Source organism: Leuciscus leuciscus (genome assembly GCF_965113295.1).
Source record: "Leuciscus leuciscus genome assembly, chromosome: 2".
Taxonomy (NCBI): domain Eukaryota; kingdom Metazoa; phylum Chordata; class Actinopteri; order Cypriniformes; family Leuciscidae; genus Leuciscus; species Leuciscus leuciscus.
This window is the reverse complement of record NC_138726.1, coordinates 25,626,680-25,647,498: the sequence shown is the minus strand read 5'-3', so window position 1 is coordinate 25,647,498 and position 20,819 is coordinate 25,626,680. Positions and strand designations below refer to the sequence as shown.

The window sequence follows — 20,819 nt, the reverse complement described above, 5'->3', positions numbered from 1 at the left end:
TGTGAGAAATCTCTTTTAAAAAAGAATGCCAATTGTATGTGTTATAAATAAATTATTGACGTTATACAATTAATGTAAAATGTAACTTTTTATGTATCATGCTAGGCATAAGTGTATTTTTTATTATTCTTAGATCTGAGTCAGTCTCTATCATAAACACACACACACACACACACACACACACACACACACACACACACACACACACACACACACACACACACACACACACACACACACACACACACACACACACACACAACGGGTTGTTGTTTATCACACTGGAGAAGTCCGTACGCGCCGCTCCACTCAGTGTTGTCATGACAACCTAAAAATCCGGAAGAACTCCACAAGCGCGTCAGCGGTGAGCGGTTGTGTTAATAATTATATTATTTTTCATTTAGATCATTGTTGTTTTACAGTGTGATTATACATTGAGTAAAAAGTATCTTGTTGACCACTACCCAAATCAAACTTTTTATTGCCTTTTTTATGGAGGTCTGATCAAGGGGTCCGACAAACATTAACGTTAGGCTATGTGAAATAGCAAACTAGCAAGCAACTATAAAATGTACTTGCTGCTAGAACTAATTATTGTCCTGGTAATGTACTGTTGCAGTAGTAATATACTATTATGGAGGTGTCATGGTATATAACCATGGTAGGCTACTGTTTGATTATCGTATATAATAGGCAACCATTGTTGTTTACTTGGTAACGTTACTCCTGGTAATTCCAAGAATACCATGGTAAGTATTATTATGGTAACTTACATGGCCAAAAACATAATAATACAGTAGTGCCATGTAAAAAAAACAAAAAACACCATGGTACTTTTTTCTCTCTCTCTCTGTCTGAAGATATTAATGTTTTTCTGTGTCCATTTTATATGACTGATACTTTTATTTTAATTTTAATTTTTTTAGGTATGTTTATGTGTAAATGTGATTCAACAATGTGTGTGTGTATAAATGTAACGACAAAGGGGGATTTCAGTTTAAACATTTATTTTTATTTTTTATTTTTACTCCAGAAATAGCACAACATGGCTGTGAACGTCACACCAGGTTTGGAGATCCCAGAGCCGTCAGACTACAGCAGCTGTGAAGATGATGATGATGCTGTGACTTATTTCACAGATCTGCATCAGCCTGATAAAAATCGGCCTGAGCCTGCGAGAATGATCGATAAGCTGTTAAATAACCTTCTTGACAGTGCATGGGAAGTTATATCAGAGCAGGAGAAGATCGACAAGGATGCACAAGCAGCAAGACAAATTCCTGTGCTGAATGCTACTAAAGAAATGAAGGTACTGTTTTACATGTACAGTACAATTATACAGCTCCATCATATTCGTTTGCACATGTGCTTTGGGTGCATTTGTCCAAAATGCTTATCTTACACACCCTTTTTTTTGGGTTCTTAGCTTCCAGCCAGAACTAATTGTATTGTGTGCTCTGAGGATGGACTGTACCTGTTTCTGGGTCACGCTCATGGTCTGTCAGTCATCAGTTCACCCACTCTCACATGTGTAACAACGTGGAAGAATGAAAGAGTGGAGCTTACCAGCATCTCTTGTGCCTCTCTGGGAAACCTCACACACCTCTTATGCACAGTGGATGACATGGGTAATTTCCTGAGAGTGGGGAATATTTTTAGACAATTTCCATTTTAACCTCCTCACTTTATATTTTCTGTATTTATTTATACATAATTATTCTCTGTCTCATAAGGTATTGCGCGGCTTTTTGTGCATCACACAGAGAATATTTCTTTAATAAAAATCATCAATGAAACTGTGAGTTCATAATAGTGTTTTAAGAGCTTGTTTGTATGTTTGCTGCTGGTTTTAAAAGGCTTTAAAAGTACATTGTGTTATATTTCTCACAGGAAGATATAAACCAAAGAAACATCTGCGCAAAATTTGAAATGTCTATAAGAGGGGACTTTGGAGCTGCAGTCATGATGTGTAAGTTTTGTATTGAAATATATGGGTATATAATATAAAACTGAAACCAGTGATTTAATAATGCCATTGTTACATATTGTCAATGTCATTGAAGCCAGTGGTTCTGTTTGGTTGGATGTCTATCGCTTCCCACGAGATGTGTGGCTCAAAGAGCTGGAGGCAAAACAGGTAACTGTTATAGTCATTGGAAAGTTACCTGGAAAACCATCTATTCTTGTTTACTGTGTATTTACATTTTAAAAACAAAATTTGTTGGTCATTTGTTGATGTCAATTCAAAATGCACAACAAAATTTCCTTGGAGGAACAACTGTTATGCATTTATTTCAGAATAAAATATATTTACGTTTACGTAAAATATAAGTTTACTTTTTTCTGGCAGTTTTTGCAAAATTGCTCCAATGAGCTGATCATTTTCTGCCCTGTCTCTTCTGTAGGCTACACAATCTTCTTTGGCCACAGAAGCCAAATGGTCTCCAATAGTCTTACTCATGAAGATCAAACCTCCAGAAATCCCTGCAGGTATTCAGTTTAAAGCATTGCTGCAAATACGTTTCTTTTAGAGGTCTGTTATGTATTTCTTTCACGAAGTGTGCATGTCTTTAAGGAACCTCTCTGAAAAGTCCATCCGAGGTCCTGCAGAAGACAGAGAAAGGCACTATAATAGGCTCAGGCCAAAATCACCTCATTAGTAGTCATCAATGGGAAAACCAGGATGCGGCATTTAGGAAAATGTTCATGAAGTATCTCAGCTCCAGCTCTATGAGACCACCACAGCAGAAAGCCGAAGGTCCCAGGTAGGCTTGATTAAAGAGTTTTTGAAGCCACATTTTACTTGATTTAGGAGATATACACTCACCTAAAGGATTATTAGGAACACCATACTAATACTGTGTTTGACCCCCTTTCGCCTTCAGAACTGCCTTAATTCTACGTGGCATTGATTCAACAAGGTGCTGAAAGCATTCTTTAGAAATGTTGGCCCATATTGATAGGATAGCATCTTGCAGTTGATGGAGATTTGTGGGATGCACATCCAGGGCACGAAGCTCCCGTTCCACCACATCCCAAAGATGCTCTATTGGGTTGAGATCTGGTGACTGTGGGGGGCATTTTAGTACAGTGAACTCATTGTCATGTTCAAGAAACCAATTTGAAATGATTCGAGCTTTGTGACATGGTGCATTATCCTGCTGGAAGTAGCCATCAGAGGATGGGTACATGGTGGTCATAAAGGGATGGACATGGTCAGAAACAATGCTCAGGTAGGCCGTGGCATTTAAACGATGCCCAATTGGCACTAAGGGGCCTAAAGTGTGCCAAGAAAACATCCCCCACACCATCCACCACCACCACCAGCCTGCACAGTGGTAACAAGGCATGATGGATCCATGTTCTCATTCTGTTTACACCAAATTCTGACTCTACAATCTTAATGTCTCAACAGAAATCGAGACTCATCAGACCAGGCAACATTTTTCCAGTCTTCAACTGTCCAATTTTGGTGAGCTCGTGCAAATTGTAGCCTCTTTTTCCTATTTGTAGTGGAGATGAGTGGTACCCGGTGGGGTCTTCTGCTGTTGTAGCCCATCCGCCTCAAGGTTGTGCGTGTTGTGGCTTCACAAATGCTTTGCTGCATACCTCGGTTGTAACGAGTGGTTATTTCAGTCAAAGTTGCTCTTCTATCAGCTTGAATCAGTCGGCCCATTCTCCTCTGACCTCTAGCATCAACAAGGCATTTTCGCCCACAGGACTGCCGCATACTGGATGTTTTTCCCTTTTCACACCATTCTTTGTAAACCCTAGAAATGGTTGTGCGTGAAAATCCCAGTAACTGAGCAGATTGTGAAATACTCAGAACGGCCCGTCTGGCACCAACAACCATGCCACGCTCAAAATTGCTTAAATCACCTTTCTTTCCCATTCTGACATTCAGTTTGGAGTTCAGGAGATTGTCTTGACCAGGACCACACCCCTAAATGCATTGAAGCAACTGCCATGTGATTGGTTGATTAGATAATTGCATTAATGAGAAATTGAACAGGTGTTCCTAATAATCCTTTAGGTGAGTGTATACTAGAGTCACCCCAAAAAGTACTGTATTTTGACACTTTAGCCACACCTATATGTATATAGCAGCTTTTGTAAAGATACACAAACAAACACACACTTTCATCCAAAATACTTTACTCAAGAAATTTGCTATAGGTTTATAGACTTGTTGTTCAAACATTTTTGTATTTAAATTGTTTATGAAATAAAAGTGGACTTGAATTGAGTGAAAATAATGTTTTATGTCATAAATGCATGAGCATATTTAGCTTACAGTACTTTTATGTAGAAAAGTATGTATCTGCATGGCCATACAACTCAAACCCTCACTACAAATTTTGTTCTGGGGCAATTGATTAAAACCAGTAGATAGTGTTTGCAATAGCTCTAAGAATATATCTCAAAGTGATATTTCACCCCATATAAAATCATTAATAAAAAGATGTGGTAACAATTTACAAGAAGGTTTCATTAGTTAACATTAGTTAACTATTTTAGTTAATACTTCTACAGCATTTATTAATCTAAGTTAATGATAATTTCAACATTTACTAATACATTATTAAAATCAAATGTTGTATTTGTTAACATTAGTTAATGCACTGTGAACTAATAAGGTTATGATAAAAATGATTAATAATAAAATGTTGTTCCAAGCAGATATTGTTTCTTTTTCCAGAATGTGAAATGAGCTCTTTTCCATACAGTGAGAGTTATGCAAATCAACAAAATGTTTGTCAAAAAGACAAACAAAGCTGAAGATAAATTCCTTATTGCTGCACTCATGTGTAAACAACAAATTGAGTTTCAGTTGAGTGTGGTAGTTCACTATTAGATAATCAATAACTGCTATTTTTTCATACCTCCAAGAGGATTACTAAGAACTACTATATACAGGTTCATAATTAATGTGAAAAATGCATAATTAATTCTAAAGTGAAGATCATGGTAACCCACTGGTAATGACTCAAGTATTCCCAAATCAAGGAAGGAATTGCTAATTGTTTGGATCAGTATTCTAAAGCGAAAAGCATGATAACTCCCTAATATTGACTGAAGTCATTGTTAGCTTTTAATGTTTTTGTAAGGTTTTGGATAGTAATGACTCAAGTGTTACTTCATACGTCAGAAGGAATTACTAATTATTTGGATCAGTATTCTATAGAGTGAAGATTACTATCCAAAACCTTTCAAAAACGTACAGAAACCCCAAAAGCTTACAATGTCTTCAGTCATTAGAAGGTTATCATGCACTTTAGAATCCTGATCCAAATAATTAGTAGTTCCTGGTTCTAAAGTGTTACCATTTATTCCCTGGTTTTAGGTATATCATCATGACCACGTTGTACTAATTAATTCACTCATTTTAAGTTAGTTAATTTGTGGGCGCGGTTAAAGTAAAACGAAGGAATAAGTAAAAAAAGTTGCATATAGGAAAGGACAGTATTGACCACGTGGAATGAGAAACATTTGGCAAACTGTGTGGTGAGTCACTTTAGAACCTCTAGAGATTATGAAAGTTGTCAAGAAGGTGTCAAGGTTATTTTTCACATTACAAAATTTGTTACAGTTTGTCAGTCTTTTTTCATTAAAGCAAATGCACTTGTCACTTCTTACTGCGTGAGGGGTTTTATTCAACGCCTGGGGAAACGAAGACAGCTAGTGGTGAGTTATGGACTCAAGAGATTATTTCACGTGTACGTTTTTCAGTAGATATAAGCCTTCTCTCAGAATGTGCATTTATGATATTTCTTCGGATTATCTTTGAAGATATTCCCATTTCCATGTGCCTATGGTGGAGTGGCAGTCATAATCTCTTACAGTATCTGTTGAAGAAAGAGAAAGGTACTCCAGCCTCTAACTCATACATTTATAATGCATGGATTAGAAAGAAAATACAGTATATTCATATTACATGGACACATTTGATCATGTTTATAAATGGTATTTGAATTTGTTCCTGAATCAGACAGTGAACCCAGACCGGATGTTTTGTGGCCCAATTCTCAGGAAATCCTTTGCTCTGCTGTCAGTGCCTGCACACGGTTCATTGTTCTAGGGCTTGATGGTCAGCTGGTTACTATATGGGACAGACGATTTGGTAAGTTTCCCTCAGTGTCTTGTCATTTCAGATATTGTTTATGATAGAAACTGCGTGGTCATCAATGATAAAATGATATAATTGCACAATACTGATATCATACTGAGAGAAAGAATCTTACCCCTGATTGTCTGCTGGTGGTGCAGGATGTCCATATGCCAACATTGTGATCCCAGGAGACAGCCCCATTTGCAGGATGAAGCTCCTTTTGCAGAGTCAACTACCGGTTACTCAGGGTCCAGTTTTACCCACACTCCAGTTAGTGCTCACCTGCAGAAGTGGGGAGTGCTACAGTATGACAGCGAGCAAAGGAGGAGACACATGCACTGGTCCACTTATTGAGAGGTACTAAACACCCACAGTTATTATAAAGGGTTTAGAAATACTGAACGTGGTGTATAAATAAATACAATAACTATCTCCCATCAGACCCGCAGACCCAAGCAGTTCTGTCTCTGTTGCTGTACCTGTGCCCTTCCTGAAGTGTCTGGTATAGTACAACTTAGCAGCAGCACAATTCTGTGTTCAGCTCGTTCACGCCAATGACGATAACGATAACTATAAAGTTATCTAAAGTTATCACTCTAATTTTATGAGAATAGGGATGTCCACACCATAATGCTATCTACACATGTTAGATTCTGGATTAAATGATTTCAGATGATTGCTTGTTTAAAAAAAAAAAAATTGCTCTGTATTGTAAGTGACTATATTGTAATATCCTGAAGTTGTTTACAGGTTTTGTTGATGCAGAGAAATGGGCAAGTATCGATATGGAAAATGGAGGATGGCACACCAATGTTCATGTTAAACCTGCCTCACACTCATGTGCTCGGCTCACTCAGAGAACCTGTGTATGTGCTCGAGCCCATCCAACAATATCTGTATATTACAGGTAAACTGAAAATTATTTGATTGACACTTGCATTCCACTGCACTGCTTTTCCATTGTTTTTCTATGTAAATTGACGAACGTGTTTGACTGTGTTACTTGCGTCTTGGGTCTTTTATAGTGTCTCACGTATGACACAGCACTAAAAACGCAAAGGTCACGTTTAATAAAACGTTCTCTCTCTCTCTCTCTCTCTCTCTCTCTCTCTCTCTCTCTCTATATATATATATATATATATATATATATATATATATATAACTGCATTAGACTGTTGCTATCAATGGCTCAAGCCTCTGTTGTAGCTCTAAAATGACGTTTTGGAATTAGCAACAGAGGCTTGGGATTAGATGCGTTAGAAATTAATCCTGCACACGAGCGTTTTAAGAACAAAAACCTGACAAATGTCTTGAAATACATCATCTGAACAATATAACCGTAGGATAAGTGGAATAATTGACTCTGGGCCGTTGAATTATTGAAAAATAATGCACACCTCTGGTGTAACGTGAATAAATGCTCAGCTAGCCATGGATAACCATTTACATTTACATTTAGTCATTTAGCAGACGCCTTTGTCCAAAGCGACTTACAAATTAGGACAAAATTCAGCGAGTCATCATAAAGAGGCAAAAGCAACAACAACGCAAGAAGTGCTCAAAATACGAAGTTCAGGTATTATTCAGAGTAGCATAAGCCTGATAAGTGATGTTTCAAAGGGAAAGGAATTTTTTTTTATTTTTTTTTATAAGGTTAAGTGCTCACGGAAGAGATTGGTTTTCAGCTGTCTTTTGAATGTTGTCAGGGATTCTGCATTCCGGATGAGGGTGGGGAGAGCGTTCCACCAGCATGGAACTGTGAATGAGAATGTTCTGGAAAGTGATTTTGTGGCTTTCTGTGATGGAACCACGAGACGTCGCTCGTTGACCGATCGTAGGTGTCTGGTAGGGATGTAGACTCGTAGGAGTGAGTGAAAGTAGGAGGGAGCTGAGCCTGTGATAGTTCTGTAAGCAAGCGTCAGTGCCTTGAACTTGATGCGAGCAGCTAGAGGTAGCCAGTGCAGAGAGATGAACAGAGGAGTGACGTGGGCCCTCTTGGGCTCGTTGAAGACAAGACGAGCTGCAGCATTCTGGATCATCTGTAGGGGTTTGGTTGCACATGCTGGAAGTCCAGCCAGAAGAGCATATTATCCATTACATTAAAAAACCCTGCGTCTCTAGACCTTGCTTTTTTTATTCCATTGCCCTGCATCTCACGTTTCAACACAAAAATTCAACACTTATACTGTTTAAGTTGTGATGCAATGTGTCGAAGGTGTCACATACTGTTATTTATTCAGTGTCAATTACAGGATTGTGTTCCTGGTGACACACCACCTGATTTGTGTTTTTTAGGTGACAGAAAAACACCTTTAGTGAAGGTGACTGAAAGGGGAGAGGATGAGAGCTCTCTCTTCATCTTCAGCTTTTCAGAATGTTCACTGATGGATCTGTACCGTGTCACAAGGCCAGATGTAACTGAAAAAGAGACCAGAGCCACACTTTCAGGTTTGGAGGAGGCCTGCAACCTTTACTTTCAGGAAAGGTTTGTGAACTGTTGTTCAGTATTACATAATTGATCTAAGAACAAATGTATGTGTACGCAACTGAAAGAAATGTTCTCTTAGAACCTTTTCACCACATGAAGGTATGAACACTCTTGTTAGTGGATGAGACCCAGTGTGAGACTGCACTGCAATCTGTTCATCAAATGCAAAATTATTATGCAAAATTACTACTATGGTATAGTAACAGATCATGCAAATACAAGACAAGACAACAAACCAAGAGCAAAAATTATTTCATTAATTATATAAGCATCTACACCAATGGCGTGCTTCACTTATGGTCATATTTGCAGCATGTGCTTTAAAATAGGAATGATTTTGGCTGTCATTGTTTTTTTATTATCAAAAAAGTGTTTCCTACAATATCATTCCTCTGTGTAGTTATTGTTACAGTTGTGGTATGGACTATTCCTTTAGAGTTAGAAGTTTTTTTTTTGTTTTTTTTTTACTTGATGTTCATAGTTATTGTTCTAGTAATCATAGTGTGAATGGGCCTTGAAGTCACCATGAAATCAAAATGGACAATTATTTATTTAGTTTTTTAGTTTTTTTTAATGGAATATTGCAGTGTTTATTATAAATGATTTATCTGTGCACATCATTATTTTATAAAAATAATCATGTGGTCTCGTGATCTCTAATCAAAATAACTTTGGCCTCTAACCTAAAATACAGACTATACTTTATATGTGTAATGTCTTTGTGTGTGTAGAGCTGCCTCTTGGAAAGAGAGGAACAGAAATTTGGCTTTCCAGTGGGAGCAGTTACTGAAGCGTGCTATTAAATGAAACGTCACACAATAAGAAGAGAACCAGACACCACATGCTGACAGACAAAGAGTGCATTTTCTTATGTATTTATGTGGATCAAAAACATGTATGCATTCATTCATTCATCTTTGGTGATGTTGATGCCATCAGCCAGAGAAAATTTAAACATTTGATGTCATCTTCTTTTTTTCCTTTTTTTTTAAACATCGAATTCAGTTAATTTGACAAACTTCTGTAATGAAAGTTCATTTTAGGTCGGGGTTGTGAGGAGGGTACATGTCAGTTCTCACAAGAAGCTCTGCTTACATCATGCAAATGTGTTTATATCTGCACATGCTTTAGTATATATGTGTTTATATATGCTTGAGTAGAGTCCATAGCAAACTGACTGTTCTGCACAATCTCATGGCCTAGTCTGAAGAAAATTTTACATAGCATCACAGCTAATGAAATCTCCCACACATTATTATACTGAATGTCAACACCAATTTCCTGGTTGTATTGTTCTTATTCATTTCATGTGACAGGCCATAAGCACTGGTTTTCAGCTTTGCTCCACTTAAGTCTTTTCCGGCATGCAAATCTTTTCACAATTAGTGCCATTTGTACTGAACATCAATTTAATTGAGCTTGAGCCTCAATATTAATCAGTGTAGCTAGTTTTTTTTCTTCCTCTGGCTTATTAAAAACCACTCATTGAAAAAGTTATTCATGTCATTTTGTTTATTCAGATTTTTTTGTCACATTTTTACTTGTTCAACTCTAATTGGACTAGCCATGGGCAGTTGAGAGGCTGTAACATGGTTTTATGAGGTAATGGAACTTAACATGATCTGAGTCTCAACCCATAACTACATTGAGTTTCATTAATTTAATGATCTGTGCAAAACACCTCAAGCCATTAATTTCCAATTCATTTTATTGTGATTTCAACTTTTAGACCACATGTCAAAACACCAAATACTCAATATCAACCCTTATAGTTATTTTAATTTCACTGTACACATAAAAAATATCTCTGCTCTCTTTCCAGCTGCCAGAAAAAAAAGCATGTGATGTGTGTTAAAAAATCGGTAAAGCCTTAGTTCATAAAATGCATGAAGAGCCTTTCAAATGACATTGTGAAAAAGAGGACTTTGAGAACCCCCAAAAATAAAAAAGTAGATGATACAGTATTCCGGGGTTTTTTTTTTCCAAAGAAGACTCTTTGCTCACCAAAGCTGTATTTATTTGATCATGATTACAAAAAAACAATTTAAAATAACTGTTTTCTATATAAAAATAATTGATTCCTGATTCTCAGCATCATTACTCCAGTCTTCAGTGTCACATGATCCTTCAGAAATCATACTTATATGCTGATTTGCTGCTCAAGAAACATTTCTTATTATTATCAATGTTGCAAAAAAAAATTTGCTTAATTTTTCTGTAGAAACACTGATACACCTTTTCATGACTCTTTGATAAATATACATTTTAAAAGAACAAGCATTTATTCGAAATAGAATTTTTTTGCAACAATGTAAAAGTCTTTGTCACTTTTGATCAATTTAACCTCATTAGCCAGTATTAATGTACTAATTACAGTAAAATCATTTGTAAGCCATAACGGCTTTAATGGTAATTAAATGCAAAGCTATTGTACATATAGACAACTCATGTTTTGGCCTTTAATCTCTACATGTGGAATAATTTGCAAAAGCTACACTATTCTTTGGCCCATCATCTCCAATCCTGTGCACATACTCTCCATCCCATTCTAGCTTTTCTCTAGAAGTCTGTTGAACTGTCAGTCTCTTTAAAGTGAGAGAGGAGGTGGAAGTTCTGATGGAAGTCATCAAAGAGTTATTAGTGTTCTCCAACTCAAAAGCTACAGCGTTATGTTCACGCTGTTGGCGCCTCATGCCTCTACACAGTGGAATGGTGAAGAGACCGTAGATGAGGGGGTCCAAAATAGCATTTAATAGGCCAAAGATAAAAAGGATGTGCGAGAGGGACTGGGACACTGTTTCCTCCAGGCCAGCGGGACAGAACCAGTACCATAGGCCCAGCATGTAGTAGGGTGTCCAACACACCATGAATGACAGGACGATGACCACAGTCATCTTCAGTGTGCGCATGCGTGCCTTAGGGATGTTGTTTTTTGACCTGCGCAGCTGCACTTTATTGGACAGCACTGGATATGACATAGATCACAACAAAAGCAAGACGTTAGCTTGACAGTTAAAGCAAAGACACCTCAGGGTAATGCCACATGCAAATTGATCAAGAAGCTCTACAGTTGGATTCAATAATCGATCTTCCTTTTTAAAAAAAACTTACAGCTGTCTTCAGTCATTTTCTTGGAGATCTCAAACAGTATCCTGGTGTAGCATGAGATCATGATGAAGAGTGGTAAGAGGAAGAGGAAGGTGAAGGTAAGCATGTTGTAAAGTGTCTCCTGCCAGCGTGAGCTAAAGCTGCCATAAGTCGTACACTGGATAAACCGCTTGGGGGAATCAATCACCACAACATGGAATAGAAACACCTGCACAAAGAAGACATCACAGGCATAGATATTACAGATATTCTTTTGCAAGGTTACTTTTTGTTTTGAAATATGAGAATAGTTATATATATATATATATATATATATTACCATTCAATAGTTTGGTATTGGTAAGATTTTTTTAATGTTTTTGAAATAAGCCTCTTGTTTCTATTTGAAATTTCTAATGTAATATATTTTAAATGTAATTTATTCCTGTGATGGCAAAGCTGAATTTTCAGCATCATTACTCCAGTCTTCAGTGTGGCATGATCCTTCAGTAATCATTCTAATATGCTGATTTACTGTAATCTTACTTCTTACCTTGTCTCAAAATTTCTCCCCCCTCCACGTCACTTACCTGTGGTATGGATAACACGACACTCGTGGTCCACGCGACACTCAGCATTACTTTATTTCTCCTCTTTGCTTTATTGATAGACAGAGGTTTGAGAATGGCAGCCTGTCGGTCCAGACTAATCACCACGGTCACGAAAGCGCACGAGTACATGGCCACGAGTTTGAGGAACATCAGCGTCCGGCACGCGAGGTCCCCCGCGAGCCACTGCACCGTTATATTCCACACCGCGTCCAGCGGCATGACGATGAACGTCACCAGTAAATCCGCCACAGCCAGATGGGTGATGATCAACCGAACGTGTGAGCGTTTTCTGTGGTTGTGGTTGGCTAAATAAAGCACGGCGATATTGCAGCAGGCGGACAGCGCGCACAGGATGAGCGTGAGCGTCACTCGGACCTGAGCCGCGGTGGTGAAGCGCGGAAGATGAGGAGGATGAGGAAGATCTTCTGTACTGCTCGAGTTAAAGTTTTTGGCATCATACTTACAGGTGGAGTTCTTCTGAAAAAGATCCTCGATGTGATGAGTTGAGTTCATGCTTCTCAAGAGCTTTAATGGCCAGATCAGTAGATCAGATCAGTAAAGCAATGTAAGGAGCGTGGAAGCTGGAAAAGAATCCCAAGAGGTGTCATTCCAGAAACTACTTACTTTAAATGACAGTCCATAAAATCTATTTATTTTTCTAAACTTTTCAATTAGGCTACTAGAAACGTAAACAAATATAGCCTACCTTAATGTTCTCCCCTTGTTTAGATGGTCATGGCTCGTTGGTGACCCCAGAGTTCAGTGGTCATCTGGATGAGCTGACCATCAGTTGTAAGTGTCCAGATGAATCGCAGCATCACCGGGGGCGTGGCTACTTAAGATATTGAGGGTATGCATTGACGTCACTTTCCCGCCGGAAAACGCCTCCCTCATTCGGACTGAGTGGCAGGAGAGCTGCTGCGTGACTGGATTTTAATAGGGGAAACGGCGAAAACGCGAGTAAAGCAAATTTTCAGTTTAAACTAAAGGTTGAACTCGATATATAGTGTTACTTACAACTTAACAAAGATCCAGTGATCCATGGATATTGAAATGCAGCCATTAATCATGTTTCCTGACATGTGCCTGATTTCGACACCGGGGAAATAGGCCTACATAAAGAAAATTTGCCTTAACGCTTTATATAAATACAATATAGGTAGGTCTAAATCTGGGCGATCACTCATATCAATGTTATATATATCGTCCAGCCCTAAAACTTGTAGTTTTTTGTCAGTGTTTATTTAAAAACATCCGATTATGCTTAGTAAGCCGACAACGCACGTGGTCATGTAAACGCGGAAACCCTTCCTTTATATGATGAATAGATTGAATTTAGGCTTTTATTCACATGTAAACATTCATCGACTCACACATCAGTTGTGGTAAACAGAAGCTCAAGCATGTTCGCCTGATGTGCGAGATCCAATGAGGTTCTTTCTTGTGTGTTACGCAGCGTGTTTGAGCTTCAGGAAGAGGTTTGTTCTCGCGCATGAAGCAGATTTGGTTGAGCTTCTTTTTATGTTCGCTGATCAATGTTTATATAAAACGATTGTGTCTCTTCAGAAAAGTTGGAATAAACCGTCATATGGATTAGTTTTACTATCACTTTATGAACTTTTTTAAGCATCAAAGTGGTAGCGTAGCTGCCAACGGAGGGATAGAACAGAAATCTCTCGGATATCATCAAAAATATGTTGTGTTAACTTTAACTTAAAATTAACTAAAGTTTGGAGAGACATGAGGGTGAGTAATTAATGGCAGAATTTTCATTTTTGGGTGAACTATATCCCTTAGTTTGCTAAAGCATTTTACAAAGGGATTGAGATAAGATAAAAGGGTGTCATTAAAGGTCTATAAACTGTGCAAAAAAGCATGCTAAAGATTAAATCGAGCTGTTTTGGTAGTTTGATACTTCTCTAAAAAACGTGGAGTATCATAAGGGTCTTTCTGTATGTGTGTATGATTTTGTTTTTGGTTTGTGATGTGCTTAGTAATATCATGCTCAGAGGCAATAGAGAGACACATGTGATGTGAAAGAGTGTTGTCAGGAAGGTCAATGTGTCCCACAGCAGGAAAAACGCTGAGCTCAGAAGTGCTAGTGATTCCACTGAAAGCCTCAAAGCCTTAAAACGGTTTCAGTTTCAGGGACGAGAACATTGAGCATCTTTAGTAAATCCAAGTCCTTTGTTTTTATCCAAATGTTCCAACACTGCTTTTGTCATGTCTGATTTTGTCATCTTTATTAAATTATTTATTTTAAATATGAAATGAATTTTAAAAAGTTTTAAGTTTGTTTAAAAAGACCTCCATTAACAAATGTCCTTTTCATACATTAATAACAAGGTCTTGAGTATTTATGAATGTTAATTTTAAAACATTTACTGACAATTTAACAATTTAACTTTTTTAACCTATTTCCCAAAACATCGTAAAAACATCGAATTACCTGCAACAGTCTGAAAATATGAATACTTTGATTATTAACAGTCATGCAGTTTCTTAAAGCCCCCCTGAAATCAAAAGCTAAGCTTTTTTAGTATGAATATGTTAGCCTTAAGGTTATGAATAAGCTGGTATGTTCCAAAACAATGACACAATTCACATTTAGGAGATATAAGCATTCAAAACTTACAGCCCTTCACTTCCGCTAAAATGAATCACAGATTTTTCAGCTTCTCATCATATCTTCTGCCCAATCAAATGCTTTCTAGAATCTAAAGCGTCCTGCCCCCTATGCTATAAATATCACCCGGCCAAAGCGACCGTTGACACGTCACGGAGAAATATGTGTTGGAGATGTGTGTTTGGTTGCTCAAACGCTCAAGTTTTATTCCGTTTTCCAACTGTACGTTGGTTAAGAATGAAACGGCTAGAATTTATTCCCACCTCTACTATTGAAGCCAACGTATCATCAGTGCTCGGATTCGCTTATATGGTGCTATCAAGTACAACTTGCAGTCTGTGAGGTAAACTAAACGCTATTAGCTATTTGAAAAGGGCAAGGAGCCATTCAATATGTCCCGCCTTAGCTTCCTGTTTCAGTGGAAATTGTCAACGCATCATACAAAGCTACATGTTCCAAGGCACTTCAGTGGGCCTTTAAAATGATATGAAATAATAAATATTTTTCAAATTAACATTTTTATTTGATTTTGAAAGATTTCTGTTAAGAACTCACTGCTCTGAGACTTTATGAGCCATTCAAGTGCAGCTTTTAGGACAATCCATAAGAGCAGTCAAAAACAGGCAAATGGTCAAACTATATAGACATAACCCAAGGACACAGGCAGAGAACATTGAACAAGAATACAGGTGCTCAGAATTGCATTGGTAACACCATCGAGACTACACAACAAAAGCAAACGAGAACACAGCTTAAATAGGCAAATACCAACAGGCTAAAGAACCACAGGTGAAAACAATTAGGCATGATGAGTCCAGGAAGAGAGTTATGGGAAGTGTAGTCAAGAATGACAATGAACTCTGGTGGACGTCCAGGACACTCCAGCTGGTGATCGTGACAATTTCTCTCAAAACACCACAATTTACAATCTATTTGAAATCTAACATATTTTCAGAATCATGTGGCAAACCTAAAAGAAGATAGATTCTGCACATGCATTTCATTGAATTTTAGTTTAATAAATGAAAAAATAGTAGTTTGCTATTATTTCACGTGGTGTTGTTTCAAATGCCGCGCCACAAGTGTGGCATGTGCCTGGCACCCCTTCAACACTCTTCAGCCCTCGCTGGTCGAGCCTACACTTCGGCTGGACAGACGGCCTCTGTCCTTTACAATATGGCGGTCCTACAAGTCTTTCAGGCCTAACTCCCCTGTGCCATGGTCGAGTCCGGCCCCGACCCTGCCATGTTTAAGGAGCTGCACACCACTGAAACTACAGGCCAGGCTATCGGCAGAGCTATGGCCAGCTTTCTGGTGTTGGAACGCCACTAATGGCTCAACCTAACGGAGATCAAGGACGCCGGCCAGGCTGCCTTCCTCGACTTCCAGTCTCCCCCACCGGTCTCTTCGGCGCCGTGGTGGAAGGTTTCGCCAAACTCTTCACCGCTGCACAGAAGTCGTCGCAGTCGATGCGCCACTTCCTGCCTAAGCGCTCCAGTTCTACGGCTGCTTCCAGTCACCAGAAGAGTATGCTGACTCAGCAACCTGTGAGCAAGAGTCTGAGCCTTGACAGCGCTACCGCTCCGCCAAGTGCTAGCCCTTTCCAAAGCACCAAGGTCCCCGGCCTAAGATAACGCTGGATTCTGCGCCTCAGAAGCTGTCCTGATCCTTCAGGAAGGAAGAGGAGGGGGCTAAGTCTCGCCGCGGCTGGACCACCCCCCAAACAGCCTCGATTTTGTCTTCAGATACTGCGTTCAGTTCTGGGTGTTGGAAGCGATGTGTTTGTTGCAAGCATTGGGCCCATTCAAGTTGTAGCGCACAAAATAAAAAACAAACATTCTCAAAAAGAGAGCAGATTTCTTCTTCCAGTTATCCTGCACAGCAGCCTATCGCTTGAACCACTTCAACCCTTAACCCGGGCCGAGGCTTGGGAAGCCAACCCCGGAGTGTCGAGTTGGGTTTAAAAACAGTACAGATAGAAGGCTGTTCTAATTTTAAGTCATCTTATCTGAGTGTTCCTTGGCGAATATTTTAATATTAACATGAGCGGAGTGGAATAAAGAAATTGATCAGCAGAATTGATATTCAAAACGGTAAGCACGCACTGCTTATGTAACCCCTCTGACCGGGTCCTTCACACCCCGCTCCATGCGGGTCTCGAACCCGGGTCTCCGGCATGAGAGTCAGGCACTCTAACAAGGAGGCTAAAGACTGCAGCCTCTAGCATCTGTCGCTAGAGCATCTATTGAGATCAGAGGAGTGAGGTTTACTCGCACAGCAACTACTAGCTGGCCTCCGTTACACTCACCCCCCTAAACCTCACTCCCATCTGGGTCACGGCACCAATGTAACCCCTCTGACCGGGTCCTTCACACCCCGCTCCATGCGGGTCTCGAACCCGGGTCTCCGGCATGAGAGTCAGGCACGCTAACAAGGAGGCTAAAGACTGCAGCCTCTAGCATCTGTCGCTATTGAGATCAGAGGAGTGAGGTTTACTCGCACAGCAACTACTAGCTGGCCTCCGTTACACTTTGTTTACGGTTTGTGTATCTAAAGTCTGCAGCGTCGGTTTCCATTTTTTTATGACGAATATAGATTAATACATCTGCCGAAATAGACAGTTGTCTCATTTACACGCAGGCGCAGAACGTGCATCCTAGTTGACAGCCGGCTGTAGTTCTCTCGGTCTGTCCAAGTGCAGTTTTTTTTGCCAAGACGCAGGCGACGCAAGGCGTCAATACAGTCAGCTTTCATCCGTGCTAGTTCTTTGGTGTCGGTTTGGTGTGTCCCTATACCTTTAGAGTCACAGAGATGTTGATTTGTGGCTGTGGACTCATTTGGAACTTTTTCCGATTGACAGAGAAACACAGACCAATAGATCATTTTGTGTAAAATGTAAGCTACTTAATATTTACGTCTTGTTTATTAACCTGTTAAAGCAATGTTACATGTTGATCAGATCAAATATCAGTGCAACTGTGATTACCCACGGCCACATTTGTGCTGATATTCGAAAAAGCTCTGTTGACAAGCTCAACCTCGGCTGAGATGTTTCCTCCTGAGGGTTCTCAGCGTTACTTGTCGTAATTGCATTTTTACTTGTAACAATTGAATTAAAGAGCTCTTTAATTAAATTCTTACCAGTAACAATTACAATTAGAGAGATCTCTAAATCAGTTCTTATCAAAAAATTACTTGTAACAATTACAATTAGAGAGAGCCATAATTGTTATTAGTAAGAATTAAATTACAGAGCTCTCTAATTGAAATTGTTATTAGTAAAAACTGCAATTTGCAAACTGTAGGGCTCTGTAATTAAAAATGAATGACTGCATCCTTGAATGTCAGATTATTTTTTTAAACTTGCCAGTACAATGATTTAGACTTCCCTTTTACAATGTATTAACTATATAAATGTTCAAATAAATGTTCATAGTATCCAGATTGTATGTGAGTCTAATACTGATATACTGATCAAAGCTCCAAAAGTGAAACTGATTAAATATTATGATCCATATAATCTAAAATATGTGAAAGCTTACAGCTTTGAAAGCTGTACAATATGAATGAAATAGTTTATCTTACAATGTCACATTTATAGAAATTGTCCAAAGATCAATGATATGATTCTCCTGTTGTCAACTTTGTGATGTTTGCTTTTGTTCACTAAATGCAGTGCACTACACCACTGGACCACTAGATGTCCCTCTGCACTGTAGGTGAACGTGATTTCAAAAAGTACAGCATGTTCCTGGATCAAACATCTTTGTTGATTCTGGAACAACATTCCAATCAACCAATCAGATTTGAGGGACAAATTTATAGTTTATGTTAAGTTTAGGCTTACAAACCAGGGTTAGGTGCTTCTGCATCAGTGTTATTCAGATAACATTTTCAATTTTTGGGATAATGTATGGGGATTGGGTAGGGTTAGGCTTGGGGTAGGGATAGGGTTATAGGACATTTTTGGACAGGAATGTTGTTTTTAGGATCAACAAAATATGTTGATCCATGAACATGTCTTACTTGTCAAAATCACGGTGACCATTCTCCATACAGAGAGCATTTATCCATACTTCCCTAAGCTCAGTAATAACATGAAGTGTACCAAGTTGCCTTTTATTGACCTTTAATAAACACATCATGACAATTTGGAGTTTACTGTTTATATACCAGCAAATATAGCCTATTCATCGAATATCTGGAGTTTTAAAATGTAAATTCAAACTTGCACAAAAGTAGCAATATTTAGAGTGTGTCAGTCTTTATTCATTTTACTTTAATGTTTAATATTTTACATTTATTCTAATGCAGCCACAGTCAAGACCACAGGGTTTGATGGGAGAGACAAGACTAAGACCAGTGTATGGCCATTACATCAATACTTTACAGTGATCAATACTTGTGTATAAAACATAGTTTCTTACCAGTTTGCCATAACCTTTTTTTTTTCTCTCTTTTTTTTGGGATAGTTGTTCCATGCTTGAATTTTGTGCATTGAAAATTAGTTGTTGTTTAAAAGGTCATTTTTGGAGACCCATAAGTACACCTCTGTGGAGTGCCCTTGGGTCTCTTTATGTACAATACAACCTGTCAATCTGTTTTATTGACATTCAGTGTCAGACTGTTCCTGCAGCAACACTTTCAAATCCACTGCCTGATGCCTTTTGACATCATTGTGATGAATCAGCCCATTACATCTTATCAACTGATGAATATTAGGTTTTGGTATTATTTAAAACCGAGACATCAAGCAAGAAAATAAAGCATGTGACCCTGGATCACAAAACCAGTCTTATGTTGCACGGGTATATTTGTGGCAATAGCCACCAAAACATTGTATTGGTCAAAATTATAGATTTTTCTTTTATGCCAAAAATCATTAGGATATTAAGTAAAGATCATGTTCCATGAAGATATTTAGTAAATTTCCCACCTTAAATATATAAAACATTTATTTTTGTGAATGGATGCAGCACTATCGCCAATAGAAATGGACAACTTTAAAGGCGATTTTCTCAATATTTCGATTTTTCTGCACCCTCAGATTCCAGATTTTCAAATAGTTGTATCTCGGCCAAATATTGTCCTACTAACAAAATACATCAATGAAAAGACTATGTATTCAGCTTTCAGATGATGTATAAATTTCAATTTAAAAAAAATTACCCATAAGACTGGTTTTGTGGTCCAGAGTCACATAGAGTTTAATTCAGTATATGGCCGAGATTGAACTTTTACAAAACTCAATTGTAACCGAACACCATATATAACTGGTACTTTTACGTACTAGCTGAATTGTTTAATTTAATTGTAAAAGACAAGAAGATGGTGGGAAGATGCAAGTGCTGGAAAAAAAGAGGGGTCTATGATGCTATAATTGAGTACAGCGCTATTTGGCTCAATATGAATCACTGTAAGAGCCCAGCAGAGCCATAGACAGATGGGAAAACACAAGGAGTGGTGAGTCTTGCTCTGTAGGATGGATAAAAAAAAAGAAAAAACAACCAGTCAATACTGTGTGTGTGTGTGTGTGCGTGAGTGTGTGAGTGCACGTGTGTGTAAATCAACCCTGCCTCCAAAGACAGTCTGAGATATACTGTTATGCTATTGCTGAGTCCATTCTCCAGGCAGCAGTAAATTGTCTTTGCCTCAGAGTATTGAAGCACAGAGACCTTCAGCGCAAAACCAGTGATTACCTACAATCACACTTGCTGTGAATATAGCCACACTAAATGACTGCTGCATGACGCAGTATTGTCTTTTATCCGAAAGACTGACAGAATGATTGTGTGTATTTTGACTATTTTACTCATTCAAAATATTTAGAAAGCAAGAACATATTATAGAACTATAGTGCAGTGGCTTAAACTGACAAACGATTCCGTACTGAAATAT

General features: G+C 38.5%; 2 protein-coding genes across 6 annotated transcripts; one reads left to right on the top strand and one right to left on the bottom strand.

Moving 5' to 3' along the window:
- Nucleotides 1-98: 98 nt before the first annotated feature.
- wdr93 (WD repeat domain 93) lies at nt 99-10,094 on the top strand. Of its 5 annotated transcripts, XM_082161367.1 has the most exons (16): nt 99-364; nt 1,034-1,309; nt 1,427-1,628; nt 1,734-1,798; nt 1,891-1,969; nt 2,064-2,137; nt 2,406-2,490; nt 2,576-2,765; nt 5,615-5,685; nt 5,791-5,865; nt 5,990-6,121; nt 6,268-6,466; nt 6,551-6,611; nt 6,860-7,016; nt 8,405-8,594; nt 9,329-10,094. In XM_082161367.1, exons 2-16 carry the CDS (start codon nt 1,046-1,048, stop codon nt 9,402-9,404), a joined length of 1,920 nt encoding a protein of 639 aa, XP_082017493.1. In that variant the 5' UTR covers nt 99-364; nt 1,034-1,045; the 3' UTR covers nt 9,405-10,094. The 5 variants fall into 5 exon arrangements, with proteins under 5 accessions (XP_082017493.1, XP_082017492.1, XP_082017490.1 ...); XM_082161366.1 differs by having other exon boundaries at nt 5,615-5,865; nt 6,875-7,016; XM_082161364.1 differs by having other exon boundaries at nt 5,615-5,865.
- Nucleotides 10,095-10,643: 549 nt separating this feature from the next.
- On the bottom strand, nt 10,644-12,818 carry gnrhr2 (gonadotropin releasing hormone receptor 2). Its single transcript, XM_082161688.1, has 3 exons — nt 12,275-12,818; nt 11,709-11,913; nt 10,644-11,562 (listed from the first exon to the last, which is right to left on the bottom strand). The coding sequence occupies exons 1-3, from the start codon at nt 12,806-12,808 to the stop codon at nt 11,057-11,059; spliced, it is 1,245 nt and encodes a 414-aa protein (XP_082017814.1). The 5' UTR covers nt 12,809-12,818; the 3' UTR covers nt 10,644-11,056.
- Nucleotides 12,819-20,819: the final 8,001 nt, after the last annotated feature.

What these genes read in the sequence shown, in the direction of transcription:
- wdr93 (XM_082161364.1), top strand. Translation starts at nt 1,046, where the DNA reads ATGGCTGTGAACGTCACACCAGGTTTGGAGATCCCAGAGCCGTCAGAC. An exon ending in TAAAAATCATCAATGAAACT is followed by an intron (nt 1,799 to 1,890) that starts GTGAGTTCATAA and finishes TATTTCTCACAG; the next exon opens with GAAGATATAAACCAAAGAAA. An exon ending in TGCCCTTCCTGAAGTGTCTG is followed by an intron (nt 6,612 to 6,859) that starts GTATAGTACAAC and finishes AGTTGTTTACAG; the next exon opens with GTTTTGTTGATGCAGAGAAA.
- gnrhr2 (XM_082161688.1), bottom strand. Translation starts at nt 12,808, where the DNA reads ATGAACTCAACTCATCACATCGAGGATCTTTTTCAGAAGAACTCCACC. An exon ending in TCGTGTTATCCATACCACAG is followed by an intron (nt 11,914 to 12,274) that starts GTAAGTGACGTG and finishes TTCTTTGTGCAG; the next exon opens with GTGTTTCTATTCCATGTTGT. An exon ending in GAAAATGACTGAAGACAGCT is followed by an intron (nt 11,563 to 11,708) that starts GTAAGTTTTTTT and finishes TGTCATATCCAG; the next exon opens with TGCTGTCCAATAAAGTGCAG.